Source organism: Setaria viridis, chromosome 9 (genome assembly GCF_005286985.2).
Source record: "Setaria viridis chromosome 9, Setaria_viridis_v4.0, whole genome shotgun sequence".
NCBI classification, from domain to species: Eukaryota; Viridiplantae; Streptophyta; class Magnoliopsida; order Poales; family Poaceae; genus Setaria; species Setaria viridis.
The window spans coordinates 872,972-888,052 of record NC_048271.2 but is presented as its reverse complement, the minus strand read 5'-3'; the positions used below and the strand labels follow the sequence as shown (position 1 = coordinate 888,052).

Below are 15,081 nucleotides of genomic sequence, written 5' to 3'. Positions count from 1 at the left end.
ATGAATTATCAGAGATCAGACATGAATGATGTATGTTGGTCTCTACAAAACGAGGATTGCTGTTTGTATGTCTCGGTCTGATCAAAGATGTTCAGGTCACCATGCCTTGACAAGCCACACACCTCACTCTGCATAATCGATGTTACGAAGACTCTTTTCCTATATCTCCTCTGACGAGGATTCTTAAGAAAATCCAACCCAGATTTTCCAGTTAATATCTTAGCGTTGCTTGGATACTATACCTGATCGATTGTTTTTTGCATTCTTTACTGCTGAAACAACACGTGATATCGGTAATCTCACCACGGATCACAACTAAATGATAATGGTACCCAAAAAAAATGATAGAACACGCCAAGCACAAAATAAAGGTTGGGGGTTGAAACTTAGTTGAATATTATTTGAACATGGCGTTTCTCAACTTACCTCTCATCATGAACTATCTAATTTCTAGCCCTGTGTCTTTAAGCACATCAGAAATCCATCTTAGAATGCCACGGATAATACAGACACATTGGTAACCTCAGATCATGACAGCAACACAAATAAACGCGTAGGAGAATGACACCAAGACACGATATTTGTTAACGAGGTTCGACCAATGTGGCCTACGTCCCCGGGGCAATGACTACGGGCGCTCCTCCCCGAAAACAACAGCTGACATTGAGTCATCTTACATCGCACCGATGGTGCCCTTGTGTTTACTTACTACGCTACACTTTTGTACACCAAAACTTGCGTGGAGCTAATTAGCACACATGCATCAGTTTAGTTCTAGCCAGTGCTGCACATCAGAAGGCGAGGCCATGAAAGAAGCCGGCATCTGGTGGTGCCATTGCTGTTGGCGTGCCACAGCATCTGCTGATCATGAACTCGTACACGTTCACGTCGTCGCCCAACAACTTGCCGATGGTGAACTGGGTGCTGTCCTCAAACTGAAACTGCTGCTCTTCGGCCGCCAACAGGGATTGGGTGTTGTGCTGAAGAAACTGCTGCTCTTCGGCCGGCAACGGGGGCTGGGTGCTGTGCTGAAGAAACTGCTGCTCTTCGGCCGGCAACAGGGACTGGGTGTTGTGCTGAAGAAACTGCTGATCTTCGGCCGGCAACGGGGGCTGGGTGTTGTGCTGAAGAAACTGCTGCTCTTCGGCCGGCAACAGGGACTGGGTGTTGTGCTGAAGAAACTGCTGCTCTTCGGCCGGCAACAGGGACTCAAGAATCGCCATCTCGTCGTCAGTAAGCGGAAGCACGTCATGATCCAAGAAGTCCAGATCGACGCAGTGCTCTTCGGCCGGCAACATGGATCGGCAGTGCTGCTCCTCCTCGCCTCCGACGTTGACTTGGGCCACCGTGGAGGGCACAGCATAGTCGTCGGTGAAGAAGAAGGTGTCCTGCTCGTGGAACAACTTGACCGGCCGTGCCTCGGGGTGCTCACCGCCGGCCTTGCGCTTGGACGTCTTCGACGCGGCGGACGACGGCTTCACTTGCGCGCGTGGCGACCGGTAAATCTTGCACAGGACGTAGTCGCTGCCGCCGGTGGCGTCGTCGTATTCCATCATGCACCACCCGAGCCTGCTGAAGGATCGGCCGTCCTTGCGCCCGTAGGACAGGTGGCAGACCGTGCCGCCGCCTTCCGATCCTTTGACTTCCTTGGCGCCGGCCTCCGAGTGCCAGCACGTGTCGCTGGCGGCGATGGCGCGCTGCCTGTGCCCGCCGGGCCTGCCGTGGGTGCTCTTGTACTTCTTGACGCAGTAGAAGTACCAGACACTGGTTCCCGGCGCCGGCTCCAGGTCGGTGACGAGGTCCTCGGGTGCGGCGGAGCACACGTCGGCGTGGTGGACGAAGTGGACGGTGGCGCCGGCGCGGAGGCGGTGCAGGAGGGCGATGGACGCGTCGTCGCCGGTGTCCTCGGCAGCCATCGAAGTCGAGGGCGATCGGATCGTGGATGAAGGTCAGAAGGTTCTTGGTTCTCGGCGAGATCGAGGAGGGGATGATTGGATCGTAGGCGAAGGTGTGGTTCTTGGCGTGAGGATGGAGGGAGGGCGATTGGATCGTAGGTGAAGGTCAGAAGGTGCGCACGGCGCTTATAAAGACACGAAGATTTAGGTGTCAAGTTTTCGCTGGATCTTTTGCCATGTCCGCGGAGCGGCAAACTTGAGATAATCGTGGCAGCGTTCGTTTCAGTCCGACACTCAGCACCGGTTCGTTTGATTCCGACTCAACTCTGCAGGGGTGAGTTGCCGCCATTACGCTGCAGATCCTTCCCTCAACAAAAAGGCGCCCACGGCAGTCGAGCCCGCAGCGCCGGAGTTCCAAGACCAGCCGAACGACGACGACGACGACGACGTAATTGAGATCAGCCTCGACGAGTTCTTGGGTTCTTCGGCGTCCCGCGCCGTGCCGCCACGCGCTGCTCAGCCGGAATGCGCCGCCTCGTGCGTCCAGACGCCGTCACGACAGGATCGATCTACGGACGGCGACGTGATCGAGTTCAGCCCTGAGAAGTTGACGGTTGCTTCGTCGCCCGAGCGCGGCAGCACACCGAGTGCACTCCCCGACGACGACGACATGTGCGGCCTGGCGTGTCCGCCGATGTACCGCACGTACGTGAACTGATCTTATCGGAGCCCCTCGTGCAGTTTGATCCGGCCTTCATCGAGGAGTTCATCAGCTACACATGTTGTTTCTGACAGTGTTAACGCAATTTTACCCACTCTTTACTCACACATGCAATTCCTGATATCATGAGCATGATCTAATAAAACATGCATCGTTGTTGTTGTTGTTTTTGTTTTCAGCAGCCATGCCTCGATTTTGATCCTATTTTCATGATTTACAATCTGTCCAATCTGTCCATGCCGACTGATCGGGTTGCTCTATGATTGTATATATTCTCTTCACAAGACAACCTGCTGGCAGCCTGTGCACTTGTGTTCTGCCAGAACAGCTCCCGTCTCCGCAGCACGGCGTGGCTCGCCGGAGCGCTGCCCCATTTGGACCCAGCTCAAGGTGTCCCTTCATCCAACATTGGCGGCCATGTCCTGACCGGTGTTCCGAACGGCGGCCACGGCAGGCGCCACATGGACGCCGTCTCGCTCTGTGCCCTCGGCTCTTCCTTGCTCGTCCCCGCCGCCGCCGCCTCTCTTCCCCCTAGAGCCGTCAGCCTACGGTTGCATCCTCCGGTTCGCATCGCGGAGCAGGTAGCTCGCGCACTGCCGCATTATTCGCGCCGCCGGCTACTACCGGCCGGACCTATTCCGGCGCGGCGAGAAGAACCTGCTCTCGCCGCGTACTCCCGTGCGGTGACAAGCAGACGCCGGCGCGCCCTGTTCCACAGAACGATGTCTCCTGTCCCAGTTTAATTCGAACCATGGAGGCCGCGCTCCGGGACGGCTTGGACGGGAAGACCAATGCAAGGCGCGCTGGAACATCGATGGGCTCGTCGGCGTCCATCACTGGACGCGGCTGGCGTGCGAGCTCCGCTCCTTTCTGGCCCAACGGCACCGCGCTCCACTTCATCTGCAGGCCGCAGCTCCAAGTATAGTATAGGTGTTCTGGTTCTTCTGATCGCCATGGCGTGCATCAACGGCGACGTCGTGCTCGGGCGAGCGCGCGCTCGTGGTGCAGGGCCAGGCCAGCGCGCCGCGACGCCGCCGGAGCCCGGCGAGGGGGCGCCACGGGCAAAGCGCGCGCGGTCGTTCCGCATGCGGGAACTGCGCCTACCCCGCCGCGGCGGTCACCGTCACGGTCGAGAACCAGCGCTCGTCGGCGCGGGCGTCCCCTCCCCGGCGTTCAACGTTTTGCGGAAAGCCTCTATCGCGACCCAGCACTTTACAAAAACCACCTTATTAATCGCGATCCAATTATTTGCACAAAACACCCTAAATCGGATCGCGATCGATCCAATTATTTACACTAAATTCCCTAGACATTTTCAGAATAGTCCCTCCGCCATGACCGCTGACGGTCTCCCCTCCCTGCGCGGCCATGACCCGCCGCGCCGCCTCGACGTCGCCTCCGCTCCTCCTCCTCCTGACATATCCTCCCCTTTTCCCGCCGAAGCTCTCTTGTCTCGTCCGCCTCCCTCCGCCTTTGCCATCGTCGGGGCCGGGCGGCGGCATCGCCAAGGTTTGGCGCCGCCGTCAGGCGCGCAGGAGCGAGGCCATCGCAAGAGGCAACAGGTGGTTCTGGGACTAAGAAGCAGCACCGATCGAGTGCTGGGCCGCTGGCTCGACCTCCGTGCCGGCGATTCTTTCTGGGGCGCCGGAGTCAAGCTAGCTCCCCGGGTTCGCCTGCGTCAAGCCCGCGCTCTTCCCGGAGCGGACCAGCTGTAGTGTCACGATGTACCAGAGCGGCGGGCGGGCGTAACGGGATAACGACCGCCGCGGCTGTGGGAGGACCTGTACGCCGCCATCCGCGACGCGCGGCGCCGGACCGGATCGTGTACGTGGGCGGGTGGTCGGTGAACTCGGAGACCATGCCGGTGCGCGACGCCGGCCGGCCGGACGGTCCCAGGCGCCGAGGGCGTCACGCTGGGCGACCTGCTGGAGCGGAACGCCGCCGACGGGTCGGCCGTGCTGCGGTGCTGGTGATGCCATGGCAGTACAACATGTCCGTCTCGTTCCTCGGCAGCTCCGGCCACGCACGACGAGGTTTGCCCTGCTTGGTGAGCTGCAGAGCAGATTGGAAGTAGCAACTTAACAGCGATCATAACAACTGAGGGATAAAAATTAGATCTTGATGCGATGGTATACAAGGGGAATCCAGGAATTTCAGTGGCACACAGTGCAGCTATGCAATGTAAACTTTAGTAGCACTACACTCTTGGACTTGTGTTTAACTATCACAGCTCCTACCGTTTGCACATCATTGTGACTGGTAAGTATATGGTGGAAGAGAGTGCTTAGCAGGCATACAGTACACTGGAAAAGTATCATATGCAAGTTCTTATACATAACAAAACAAAAATATTCACGCTAAACTTCATGACTAGCTACCTGCAGAATCCCGGCAACAAAATTAAGATTCCAACTTATTAGCAAAATGGGCAGCGACGCAATTCTTTTTTACGAGTCTCTAATAACGACATACACTTGAATGACCATCTCACGATCGATCTTTTTGCTGATAGATAGACACATTTGTCACACAAGCAGTTTGATATGTCGTGTCGCGAAGGGACTCAACAAGACAAGTGTTCCTCTTAAACTAAAAAAAAAGACAAGTGTTCCTCTTAAACTACTCCTCCGCGGAGACTTCACTTCTTTTGCTTGCCGCTCACACTCAGCTGTTGGAGTCCAAGCAAAAGGTCATTGGAGTCAAGGAACACCCTGTTGTTTGAGCTCGCCATGGTGTGTGAAATCTCCCTCGCAGCTTCAATCTGTCTCAGAGCCAGGAAAGCGGGGTTGTTGGCAATGGCCTGACCAATCAGCTCTGCACTCTTAGCCTCACCCTGTTCAAATGCAAGTCGCAACCAGAAAGTGATTCAGATTCAGGGTAAAAAGAAAAAAAAATGCAACGCACATATACAACTACAGAGATACAAATAACATAGTTGATACACTTTCTTTGCAAGTAAGCAGGACTACAAACATATATTAACATCACAAATGAAGTAGATGAAAATCATAACATTTCTATTGCTTATAATCTTTACATGTTATACAAGTAAGGCCAAGGACATGCTTATATACAGGAAAAGGTAGCTACTAACCTGAGCCCTGATGATCGCACTTTGCTTGTCTTGCTCAGCCTTCTCAACAATGAACTTGGCACGCTCTGCTTCTTGGGCAGCAACCTGTTTTGCTTCAATGGCATGTGTAAACTCTTTCCCAAAGCTGAGGCTTGTGATGGACACATCATCCAGTGCAATATTGAAGTTATTGGCCCTCTCAGTCAGAATCTTCCTAATCTCCCTGCTTACAGCCTGCATTAGATGCATCAATTGTTATCATATTCCTAATATGCCGCAACTATAATATGCTGTTACCACAACCAGCTATCAAGGGAACATGTCTAAAGACGTGAAATGGTACCTCTCTTTGGGTGATCAGCTGACTGGCATTGTATTGCGCAACCACAGCCTTGAGCGTTTCATGAATGATTGAAGGCAGGACTCTCTCATTGAAGTTCTCCCCCAGGTTCCTGTAGATTTTAGGTAGCTGATCCGGCATTGGTCGCGTAAGAACACGAAGACCAATCCTCACCTGTCAAAGTTACCAACTTGTATCAAAATCAAGTTTACAAAGGAACACAGTGCTGATATACTCTGGTTCTGGTAGAAATGCAAAACAAGAAAATTGCAAGTACACACACATAAAGACAACTACCTCGCATGGCCAGTATTTCTCTTGAAATACAATAAAACTTGAGCAAACCATTTTAAAATGGTGATAGGCTATGGTGAGCAAAAAGCTGCATTAACTTGCAATACTACAAAGTACAAAAGGGCTTTGAACATGGGGTTTGGTTATGTATAGAGCTGAAACAACACATCATATTACAATTATTCAACTGTTTACTACAAAATCAAAGACATCCTCAGAACATAATGCAAATCAAGCTACCGACAGTCTATGGGCTGCATCATTGCTAGGACTAAACTACCAAGGGGTTATGTAAAAAACTGTGCTAATAACGGCTGCTGTGGATTGCAACTTGCAACAGAATAATGGTTCAAAGTGATGGTGCCAAATTAGCTATTAAATCCACGCAATCGGCAATCAGTTCAGAACCAGAGAAGATTCCAACAAGCTGCAGTCACATAATCTCAACTATTGCTACCAGAAGTTTGATCCTTTGGTCCCAAAATACAAGTGATTAGGCATGCACATCGAGCAGTACATTCACTACAAACTGAGTGAATGCGAATCGAGAAGGAGATTTACCATCTGGAGATCCCGGCTTCCGGAGGTGCTCTCGACGAGGTTGGGTCGGGCGCGGACGTCGTAGATGATGGGCCTCTCGATCCACGGGATCATCAGGTGGGTTCCTTCGGGGTACACCTGCGCCGGAGACGAAAAGGCAAATCGAAACCCAATCAAAATCACATTCACACATCGCATCACCACGGCGCGGGGAGGCGAGGCATAGGGGCGGCTCACCTTGTCCTTGATGCCCTCGATGCGGTTGAAGACGATGGCGCGGTGGCCGCCCTCCACGTTGTAGAAGCTGTTGAGGACGGCGTAGAGCCCCGCGCCGCCAACGAGCGCCACCTTCACGAGCGCGCTCCCGCCCGCCGGTGCGCTGGGCATCTTCGCTCCCTTGAAGCTCATCTCGCCGGCGGAGGAGATCGCCGGCGGCGGAGGCCGGGGGTTTAGCTAGGGTTTTGAGTAGTTGGAGGGGGGGGGGGGGGGGGGGGGGGGCGGGGGAATGGGGAGAGGAGGCGGGCAGGTGGAGACGGAGGTGGAAGACGAACAGGAAGAGCGGTGTGGTTAAGTTGTGCGGGCCGGGAGATTGCAGCCGTTAGATTTTCGATCGGACGGATGAGACGGGCCCGGGGGGCTCGGGTTCTTTCCTCCGCTGCAAGAAAGGATGCGGCTGCCCCGGCTGGTCTGTCTTGCTGTGCAAGATGATTAGAGCGAATCGGACGGCTGAGATTATCTTGCTTTCTTGCGAGCAAAGTTGATATTATTATATTTTTCGCGTGAATGAAAATGAAAGAAAAATAATGGATTCTTTATTCCTTTCTCGGAGAGGTCGTGAGAAATTGGTCTGATTACTCACTCCCAAATCTCAACCTGAAAATATAACTAAGGAAATCATTTTGAACTGTAACAAAATCGGGATGATTTTGAACTGTGACATAGCATTGCATAACAGGAAGCTCTGCATTTGGCTGTAATTTAGGTAAAAAAAAGAACACTAGTAACTGACAGCCTCTTTCCTGAATGGTTATCATCCAATCACTCTCACAGACCCTCATCACTCAGCAACTACCTTTTACCCCACACAAGCTTCACATAACCAAGCCTTGAAGCGAGTTCAAAAGAATTTTAGAAAATTTCAAGCCAGAGAAGCATGAAAACTATACAAAAAGCTTCACAAGCCTCTCACTCACACCACTGCAACCGGAATCTCCAACCTCTCAAGGTCAACAGCACACCGCACACTTCAACCTCACATCCTGGAACAACTCTGTTGTACCTCAAGGATATCATCCACACAAAGCTCCAAAGAAAGAAGGGGGAGCAGGGAAGGAAGGAAGGAAAGGAGAAGCTACAGCTTTACAAGCTTCTTCCCTCAGGGAACAAACGGCGGGAAAAGGGCAAAAAGATCAGCGAAAACTAGGTTCGCAGCGCCATGAACAAACTCTGCCTTCTCGCGTGCTCTGGGACAAGGCGCTCCACAACTCCTGGAGGAACGCCTTTCAGCTCTGTCAGGATTGCAAACAGCTGATCAGTTTAGCTGAGGATAAATCTGAAGCAGGTAGATTAATTCTGAGGTAAGTATCATTTTTTTTTGGAAGGGAGTATGTTAATTTAAGGGAGCAGAAGATTGACTACTGACAGAGAAAACGACACTGCTGTTTCAGTACAATTATATGCTACCTTGAGATCTGAAGTTGAAGAGAGGAGGCAGAGGCCGCCCATTCGGTAGACGAGTGTTTGGGTCTCTCAGCTCATCAAAGAAGGGATGCATGCAGGCTTCCAACTGAAGAATTGCTCCCCAGTTAGAAGAGTGAAAGCTCACTATGTATCATGTCAGATAGTGTCAACCAAAATTAAAGTTCACGGGGCCTTACAGCAGTGCACCGTAGATTTGGTGAGTACTGCAGAAACCTGCTAACAAGATCCACTGCTTCAGGTGGGAGCTTTTTTTGAAAAACCTGGATAGAAGAGAGCTTTGTGATGACATAGGAACCACAAGAGAAAAATGTTCATTCAGTTTTTGCATCTGAGGACTTGCGATGCGGACATTGCTTGCATGCCTGACTTCAATAGTAAGAGTAAGTGGGCAATACTCTAGTTGAATTCTAAACATCAATTTTCTCAGTAAATTTCACAATTAAAAAATGCAACAGTCTTATAGTGTACATATCTGAAACCTCCGTGTTTCAAAGTATGCACTAAGCTGTATAAATGTGTTCCGTTTGTGCATACCATGCATCCATTTTGTATGACAGTTAATTACAGCTAGTCTCCATGCAGATTACCTTGTGCCATGGATGAGCTTTAATTTGCGGGAACTTGAACTCCGTGTAGTTTGGGTTCATGCACTTGATCTCTTCCCTTGTTGGAGTACCCAAAACCTGCGAGTTGCTATGCCTCAATATGCCATGGATCATGGTGCAGAAGAAGGCAGCGAAACATTGAAGATAAAAGACACCACAAGAAAATCACCTTGATGATCTCAACCAGTTGGTCAACTCCACTTTCTCCAGGAAACAGAGGCTACATGGATGAATGTCATCAGAAGAAGCAGTAATAAGGTAAGAACCAGAGCGAGGGAAGGAGACTGAATGTGCTCAACCTGGCCTAGAAGCAGCTCTGCCATGACACAGCCTGTTGACCACAAATCAATAGCAGTAGTATATTCCGTTGCACCAAATATGAGCTCTGGTGCCCGGTAATACCTTGAGCATATGTAGGAGATGTTTGGCTCTCCTTTGACCTGCATGTTTGCAAAAATACCATCATGGCGATTTTTGTTCAAAAAAGATGTACCATGTTTAGGTAAGCCACCTGCATTTGTTTACTCTTTTCAAGTAATGTAGTGTGTGTTCATATGTAACATTCTTTGTGCATTCAATTGTGGTTAAAATTAGAAGATAGCTCACCAAGACTTTAGCACTTCCGAAATCACAAATTTTGAGCTGGTGTGTATGTGGGTTAACCTATAGTGAAAAGATAAGTAAATTATATCAGTCATCGCAAATAAGTACTCGGAACTGCGCAATTCCTGAGGTAGAAAAAAAAGAGGTCAACTACCAAAGCAGTAGTTACCTCAGCATTTAGAGGAGACAAAACAAATAAAGCCCTTTAGGTATGCACAAATATAAGACAATTATGGGAACCTCATTTTGCATATGCTGTATGATTGTCAATGTAAGATTGTTTTGAGTTTAAAAATTGGATGCCAAGTTCTAACAGTTTCTCCTGCTTCCTCAAACAATCTCTAATCTATGTGGTCATGGTCATGGTGGGTTAATGAGCTAGCTAGTTGCAGTGATCTTTCATGCTGTCCTCTCTGCGGCTCACCATATGCTCAAATATATTTTATACTGTTTTAGCATTTAGGCACTAGTGGTATGGACAGATGCAATTGACATCTGGAGCTGGGAGCATGGCTTTTTATTGAGTTGCATTACCCAGACTCGTGATACCATGAAAGCAAATATGGCTAGGGAAATTGTAGATTGATTATGGAGGTGCATAGCACGTACACATATATAGGCAAGGGTCCTAGGGTTGGTTTATAGATGCAATCACCAAAGGAGGAACCCTTGCCTATCCAACAAGTAAACCCTGGAGAGGGGGTATGGCGCCTGGCTCCCAAGGGGGGGGCCGGCGGCGCATGGGCCTAGCCGGGCATAAGCCCAATTACATATTCTAACACTTTTGTCCAGTCTTAGGAATAAAAGATGACGAAATATTCCGAAGAGAAGATACCATCGACAAGACAAACAGCAAATACAGGATGTACAATATGATATCATGCAACCTAGCCACTAAACAATGCACATGAGATAGCATCTACTATATAGGAACAATGTACAAGTTGATTAATGTTTCCAATTTCAAACTGGTTATAGATGTTGGGTGGAACTAACCAATAATTATGACATCAGGTTACATATGTACCACAAACTCAGTTCCACTCATACAAACCAAATGGCATTTTATGGTGTTACCATGTTATCCCAACAACACAAACACGACAAATATGAATGATGCATGCAATGTAACATATTTATTATACAAAAGAAAGAGGTGCAAATCTCACAAGAACATTCTGGGGTTTGATATCACGGTGGCAGATGCCAATGCAGTTATGTATATAAGCAAGTGCTCGGCATATCTGCAAAGTCAAGAGATTTAGGACAAAAATTAGATATCTTGATGCACAGCAGAAATCTGCGCTAGGATATGACCACCTACTACTATAAGGTAAGTGAAGGCAACTGGAAATTGTTTGATCCAACGACTATAAGGAGCAAACAAAATTATACTAAAACACATGAGCAAACATTCTCACTGACGTACAAGACAAAACACAGCTGATAAAAAATTGAGCCACACAAACAATCATGCCAGCACTAATTGTAAGTTACACAGTAATGGCCAATGTTAGTCCCCGAAGAGTGTTGAAGTCACTTGGCCAACTAAACTTAAGCATTTAAATCTCCTGTGGACATGGAGATACTCTGTACACTAGCAATCATTCAAAGGGCTCACTCTAAACATATAGCAAGCAAGTTGCAGAACACAAATCCAAACACAGGATAATTGACAAGCTGTCCCCATTGGACCTTTAAATGTCTTAGCTTGGATTCTTCATGAAAACAATCAATGTGAATCATTGATAGGGAACTTCAAGAGAGGTTCCAGACTTCCAGCACAGTGCTACTGTTGATGATAGTCGATAGACTTCAAACAGATATGAGGCAAACATATGGTTGCCAAGAAGATAATATTACAATGCCACCACACTTCTAGTTCTACAAGGTACCACGTAGATAAAAGTAAATACATGTTTAATTTTAGGGAATAAACATGATCTATATGTATATTATCTTGATTTCTGACTCTATGTGAATTATTATCTGTAATATAGATCATCGGGACCCATGCTCTATTTTCTCCATTATTTTAATTTTATTCCAAATGGATGAACATGAAAAAAATAATGTCCTACAGAATAAGATTCACATCCATAACACCAAACCTCTGGAATGGAACATGCGGCATGCATGCCTTATGACCACTGGACAACTCTACTGAACTAGTACCCCACATTTTCCAGAATCTATTGTCTTGTCCCTTTCAGAATCAGCTAAATGATAATAAAACGTGGCAGGGCCTCTAAGAGATGTTATTATTCCTACTAATTAGAAAAATACATAGGGCACAAACGTGTTAATAATTCGTAAAGGAAGCGCTCTAATTAGAAGATCAATGGTAAAAGCGAGGGAAGTAACAATAGCATTTAACATGCATGATTAGTAAAAACACCTAGTCAAGGCAGACCTGATATGTGTACAGTTTGACATAAATGTGGGGCATCCGTTGATTCATTCGGTTGTACTGCCTTGCAATCCTGTTCACTGTCTCTGGAACAAACTCAAGAACAAGATTGAGATAAAGCTCGTCCCTTTCAGTGGTTGAAAAGAAGTAATGCTTAAGCCCGATGATGTTAGGATGGTCAAGCATATGCATGATTTGCAGCTCCCTGTTCTTGTAACGCTTGTCTTGAAGAACCTTTTTTATGGCAACAATTTCTCCTGTTTCTCGGCATTTGGCCTAAAGAGTTAATAACAATGAAAAGGTTACATGCTTTTCACTATCAATTAGGCATAGAACAGTTAAGACAACAGAAAGGTAAGATGTTAACCTGATATACAACCCCAAAAGAACCAGTTCCAACCACATGTTCAGCAATGTATGTGACCGACTGTTTTGCAAAACAGTTTGTTATTTGCTGGATATTATTTTTAATACCAGGCACCATATATCAAGAACTGAAGTAAAATTACCCTCACCTGTTTAGGCAGGCCGTTATGCCCGCGAATTGTAGTCGCTTTTATGTGACTAGCTTCATTACTAGAACTATCAGTCACATCTGAGCCTGACCCCATGTCCTGCAAAAAAAACCAAGTTTTTTCCTATAACAAAACAAAGTACATAATTGATTGACGAGTTTCTTTAGATCCTCTGGAACAAGAAAGAATAAGTGATAAGATTGTGAAGCAATAACACATAACATGAATTTCCAGGTTGGAGATCACATTGCCAATATGCAGTACAGGAGATCACATATTTTTGTATGCTTCAGTATACAATGCTACGTTAATGAACCACACATGAGTGAAGAGGCTGGATTTGTGCATATATTTTCTTTGAATGTGGTGATTAAGTGACAAAAACATCAAGTCCAGCTATAAGCAATCAAACAGTAGTATAAACCTACCCTTTCATCATCAGCATCTGCTTTGGCATCCCACAAGTGCATTTCCAGCATCTCCCTTCCCAGAAACTCGACCGAGCTGGCTGATCCCTCGAACCCATTCCCTTGCCTTGAGGAGCTCGCAACACCACGATGCCTTTGTCCAGAATACGCCATGACTCAGCTGAGTGGTAACCGATAATGCTCAATCAAGATCACCAAGGTCAAGATGAGCAAACACTGCAGTGTGCAGTTTCATCGCTTGTGGAAGGTCAGCCTGACATGGGTAATGCCCGGTAAATTAAACGACAACTGCATGAATAAAACTGTCCATGTAAAGGATAATTTTAATCCAAAATCACACAAATACAGGGGGGGAAACGCCAGAAAACATTCTGCTGGTGATTCAAGCAACTCAGAGAGTACAGAACATCCGAGTTTCCAGCCACCCAGAGATCAGGCAAAACTCTTGGCTAAAAAAGCAGCTGCAACTTTCTCCAAATCGTGACGGATCAAACCCAAAATTGAACTGAATACCCTCCGACATAAACTGGTCGATCCACCCCAAATCCAATACCCCGATAATTGGTCCAGAATTGTGGAAACCGGAGCCAAAGAAGACATCGAAGAACCATTTCAATCCCCGGGTGGGGGTGGGTCAGTGGGGATCAAAGAATCGAGAGCCAGTACCTCAAACTGAAACCACGCCGAGATCGACGACGACAGGTTGTTGTAGCAGATCAAACCACATGCCCTTCGAAGCCTCGCGGTTCTTGCGGCCTCGCCTTGGGGTTCTTGTTGGGTAGTGGGGAGAGGAAGATGGTTGGGACTCTGAAGCAAGTTGGTGGGGGCGAGCGAGTGAGGTGTTGAGGGGAGGAGGGAGAGGGAGTGAGGTAGTGGTCAGTGGAGGGCAGCTGCTAGCTCTTGGTCCTTCCAAACTTTTCCATTTCCGGTAAAAAGAATTGGCATGGCATGGAAGGACCAGAGAAATTTATTGGGGAGATCATGGAAGTTGCAGGGGAGCGAGAAGCCCGGCCGGGTGGGGGTTGCCGGAGATGCAGATGCCAACAAAACACAGGCGCGTGAGCTGTTAAGGTGCGCGGTCAATTCAGCAGTGAAAACAGAGACTGATGGATGTGAGCTTGACAGGGAACTGACTTGTGATGTGCAGGCATTTGTTTTTAGTAGCAACTTGTGTTCATCCTGTGCTGGAAACTCACGTCAAATTTGCAGTTATTATACATATAAATTGACTTTCGGATGGAACTTTATCCATGTTTCATGAATAAAGCACATAAAGTGGAAAAAAGATGACTTTTTGATGGATATACAATGATGATAATTTGGTTGTTCTTTTCCAGGAAAAAGGAGAATGAATTTTTTTTGTGCACAGGTGCTGCTCAAATCAAAAGATTGCATAGCTGGCATTTTGTTGCTGAATGACTTTCAGCCAACTGCAGACTTCAGTCATGCAAAGGTCTTAACACAACTGCGCACATGGTTCTCCCGTACCAGAAAAATCTCGACCAAAAGCCTGCATGTGCCACAGAGCTTTCGGTAGAACAATACAACGAGCATGGTTCCCTTGACGCGACCACTTTGTCAGAAGCAGCGCCCCTCTTAACAATGTGGGGGCAGGCAATGCAAGCTTCATGTATATCTGAATCAGCACGGTACAATATCATGCCACTACTAGACGCTAAACGCTTGGAGCATGGTTCCACGGACCGGTCCATGTCACGTTGAATTTTCAAAGGTTAATTAGAAGGATTAAATATGAATTAATTATAAAATTAATTACACGGATGGAGGCTGATTCGCGAGACGAATCTATTAACCTTAACTAATCCATGATTAGCACATGTTTATTGTAGCATCACATTGTCAAATCGTGAACTAATTAGGCTTAATAGATTCGTCTCGCGAATTAGCCTCCATTTGTACAATTGGTTTTGTAATTAGTCTATGTTTAATACTTCT

At 47.8% G+C, this 15,081-nt stretch overlaps 2 protein-coding genes and 1 long non-coding RNA gene across 3 annotated transcripts; 1 reads left to right on the top strand and 2 right to left on the bottom strand.

Annotated features, from left to right (window-relative positions):
- Positions 1-4,991: 4,991 nt before the first annotated feature.
- On the bottom strand, positions 4,992-7,340 carry LOC117839473 (prohibitin-1, mitochondrial). The gene is made up of 5 exons (XM_034719812.2): positions 7,101-7,340; positions 6,885-7,001; positions 6,033-6,203; positions 5,711-5,923; positions 4,992-5,449 (listed from the first exon to the last, which is right to left on the bottom strand). Exons 1-5 carry the CDS (start codon positions 7,269-7,271, stop codon positions 5,255-5,257), a joined length of 867 nt encoding a protein of 288 aa, XP_034575703.1. The 5' UTR covers positions 7,272-7,340; the 3' UTR covers positions 4,992-5,254.
- A 467-nt stretch (positions 7,341-7,807) lies between these two features.
- Positions 7,808-14,213, bottom strand: LOC117839472 (shaggy-related protein kinase kappa). Its single transcript, XM_034719810.2, has 13 exons — positions 13,792-14,213; positions 13,126-13,378; positions 12,698-12,796; positions 12,550-12,609; positions 12,186-12,458; positions 10,942-11,016; positions 9,776-9,832; positions 9,469-9,609; positions 9,339-9,389; positions 9,152-9,247; positions 8,741-8,824; positions 8,547-8,649; positions 7,808-8,371 (listed from the first exon to the last, which is right to left on the bottom strand). The coding sequence occupies exons 2-13, from the start codon at positions 13,276-13,278 to the stop codon at positions 8,283-8,285; spliced, it is 1,281 nt and encodes a 426-aa protein (XP_034575701.1). The 5' UTR covers positions 13,279-13,378; positions 13,792-14,213; the 3' UTR covers positions 7,808-8,282.
- LOC117839474 (uncharacterized) lies at positions 8,301-9,731 on the top strand. The gene is made up of 3 exons (XR_004636831.2): positions 8,301-8,440; positions 8,531-8,944; positions 9,147-9,731. It is a non-coding gene; the product is annotated as an uncharacterized lncRNA (long non-coding RNA).
- Positions 14,214-15,081: the final 868 nt, after the last annotated feature.

Excerpts from the sequence above, each read along its gene's own strand:
- LOC117839473 (XM_034719812.2), bottom strand. The coding sequence starts at position 7,271 with ATGAGCTTCAAGGGAGCGAAGATGCCCAGCGCACCGGCGGGCGGGAGC. Across the intron at positions 7,002-7,100 it reads TCGAGGGCATCAAGGACAAG|GTGTACCCCGAAGGAACCCA; the intron begins GTGAGCCGCCCC and ends TCTCCGGCGCAG. Across the intron at positions 5,450-5,710 it reads GTGCGATCATCAGGGCTCAG|GGTGAGGCTAAGAGTGCAGA; the intron begins GTTAGTAGCTAC and ends GCATTTGAACAG.
- LOC117839472 (XM_034719810.2), bottom strand. The coding sequence starts at position 13,278 with ATGGCGTATTCTGGACAAAGGCATCGTGGTGTTGCGAGCTCCTCAAGG. Across the intron at positions 12,459-12,549 it reads CTTTTGGGGTTGTATATCAG|GCCAAATGCCGAGAAACAGG; the intron begins GTTAACATCTTA and ends TTAACTCTTTAG. Across the intron at positions 11,017-12,185 it reads TCAAACTGTACACATATCAG|ATATGCCGAGCACTTGCTTA; the intron begins GTCTGCCTTGAC and ends TTGACTTTGCAG.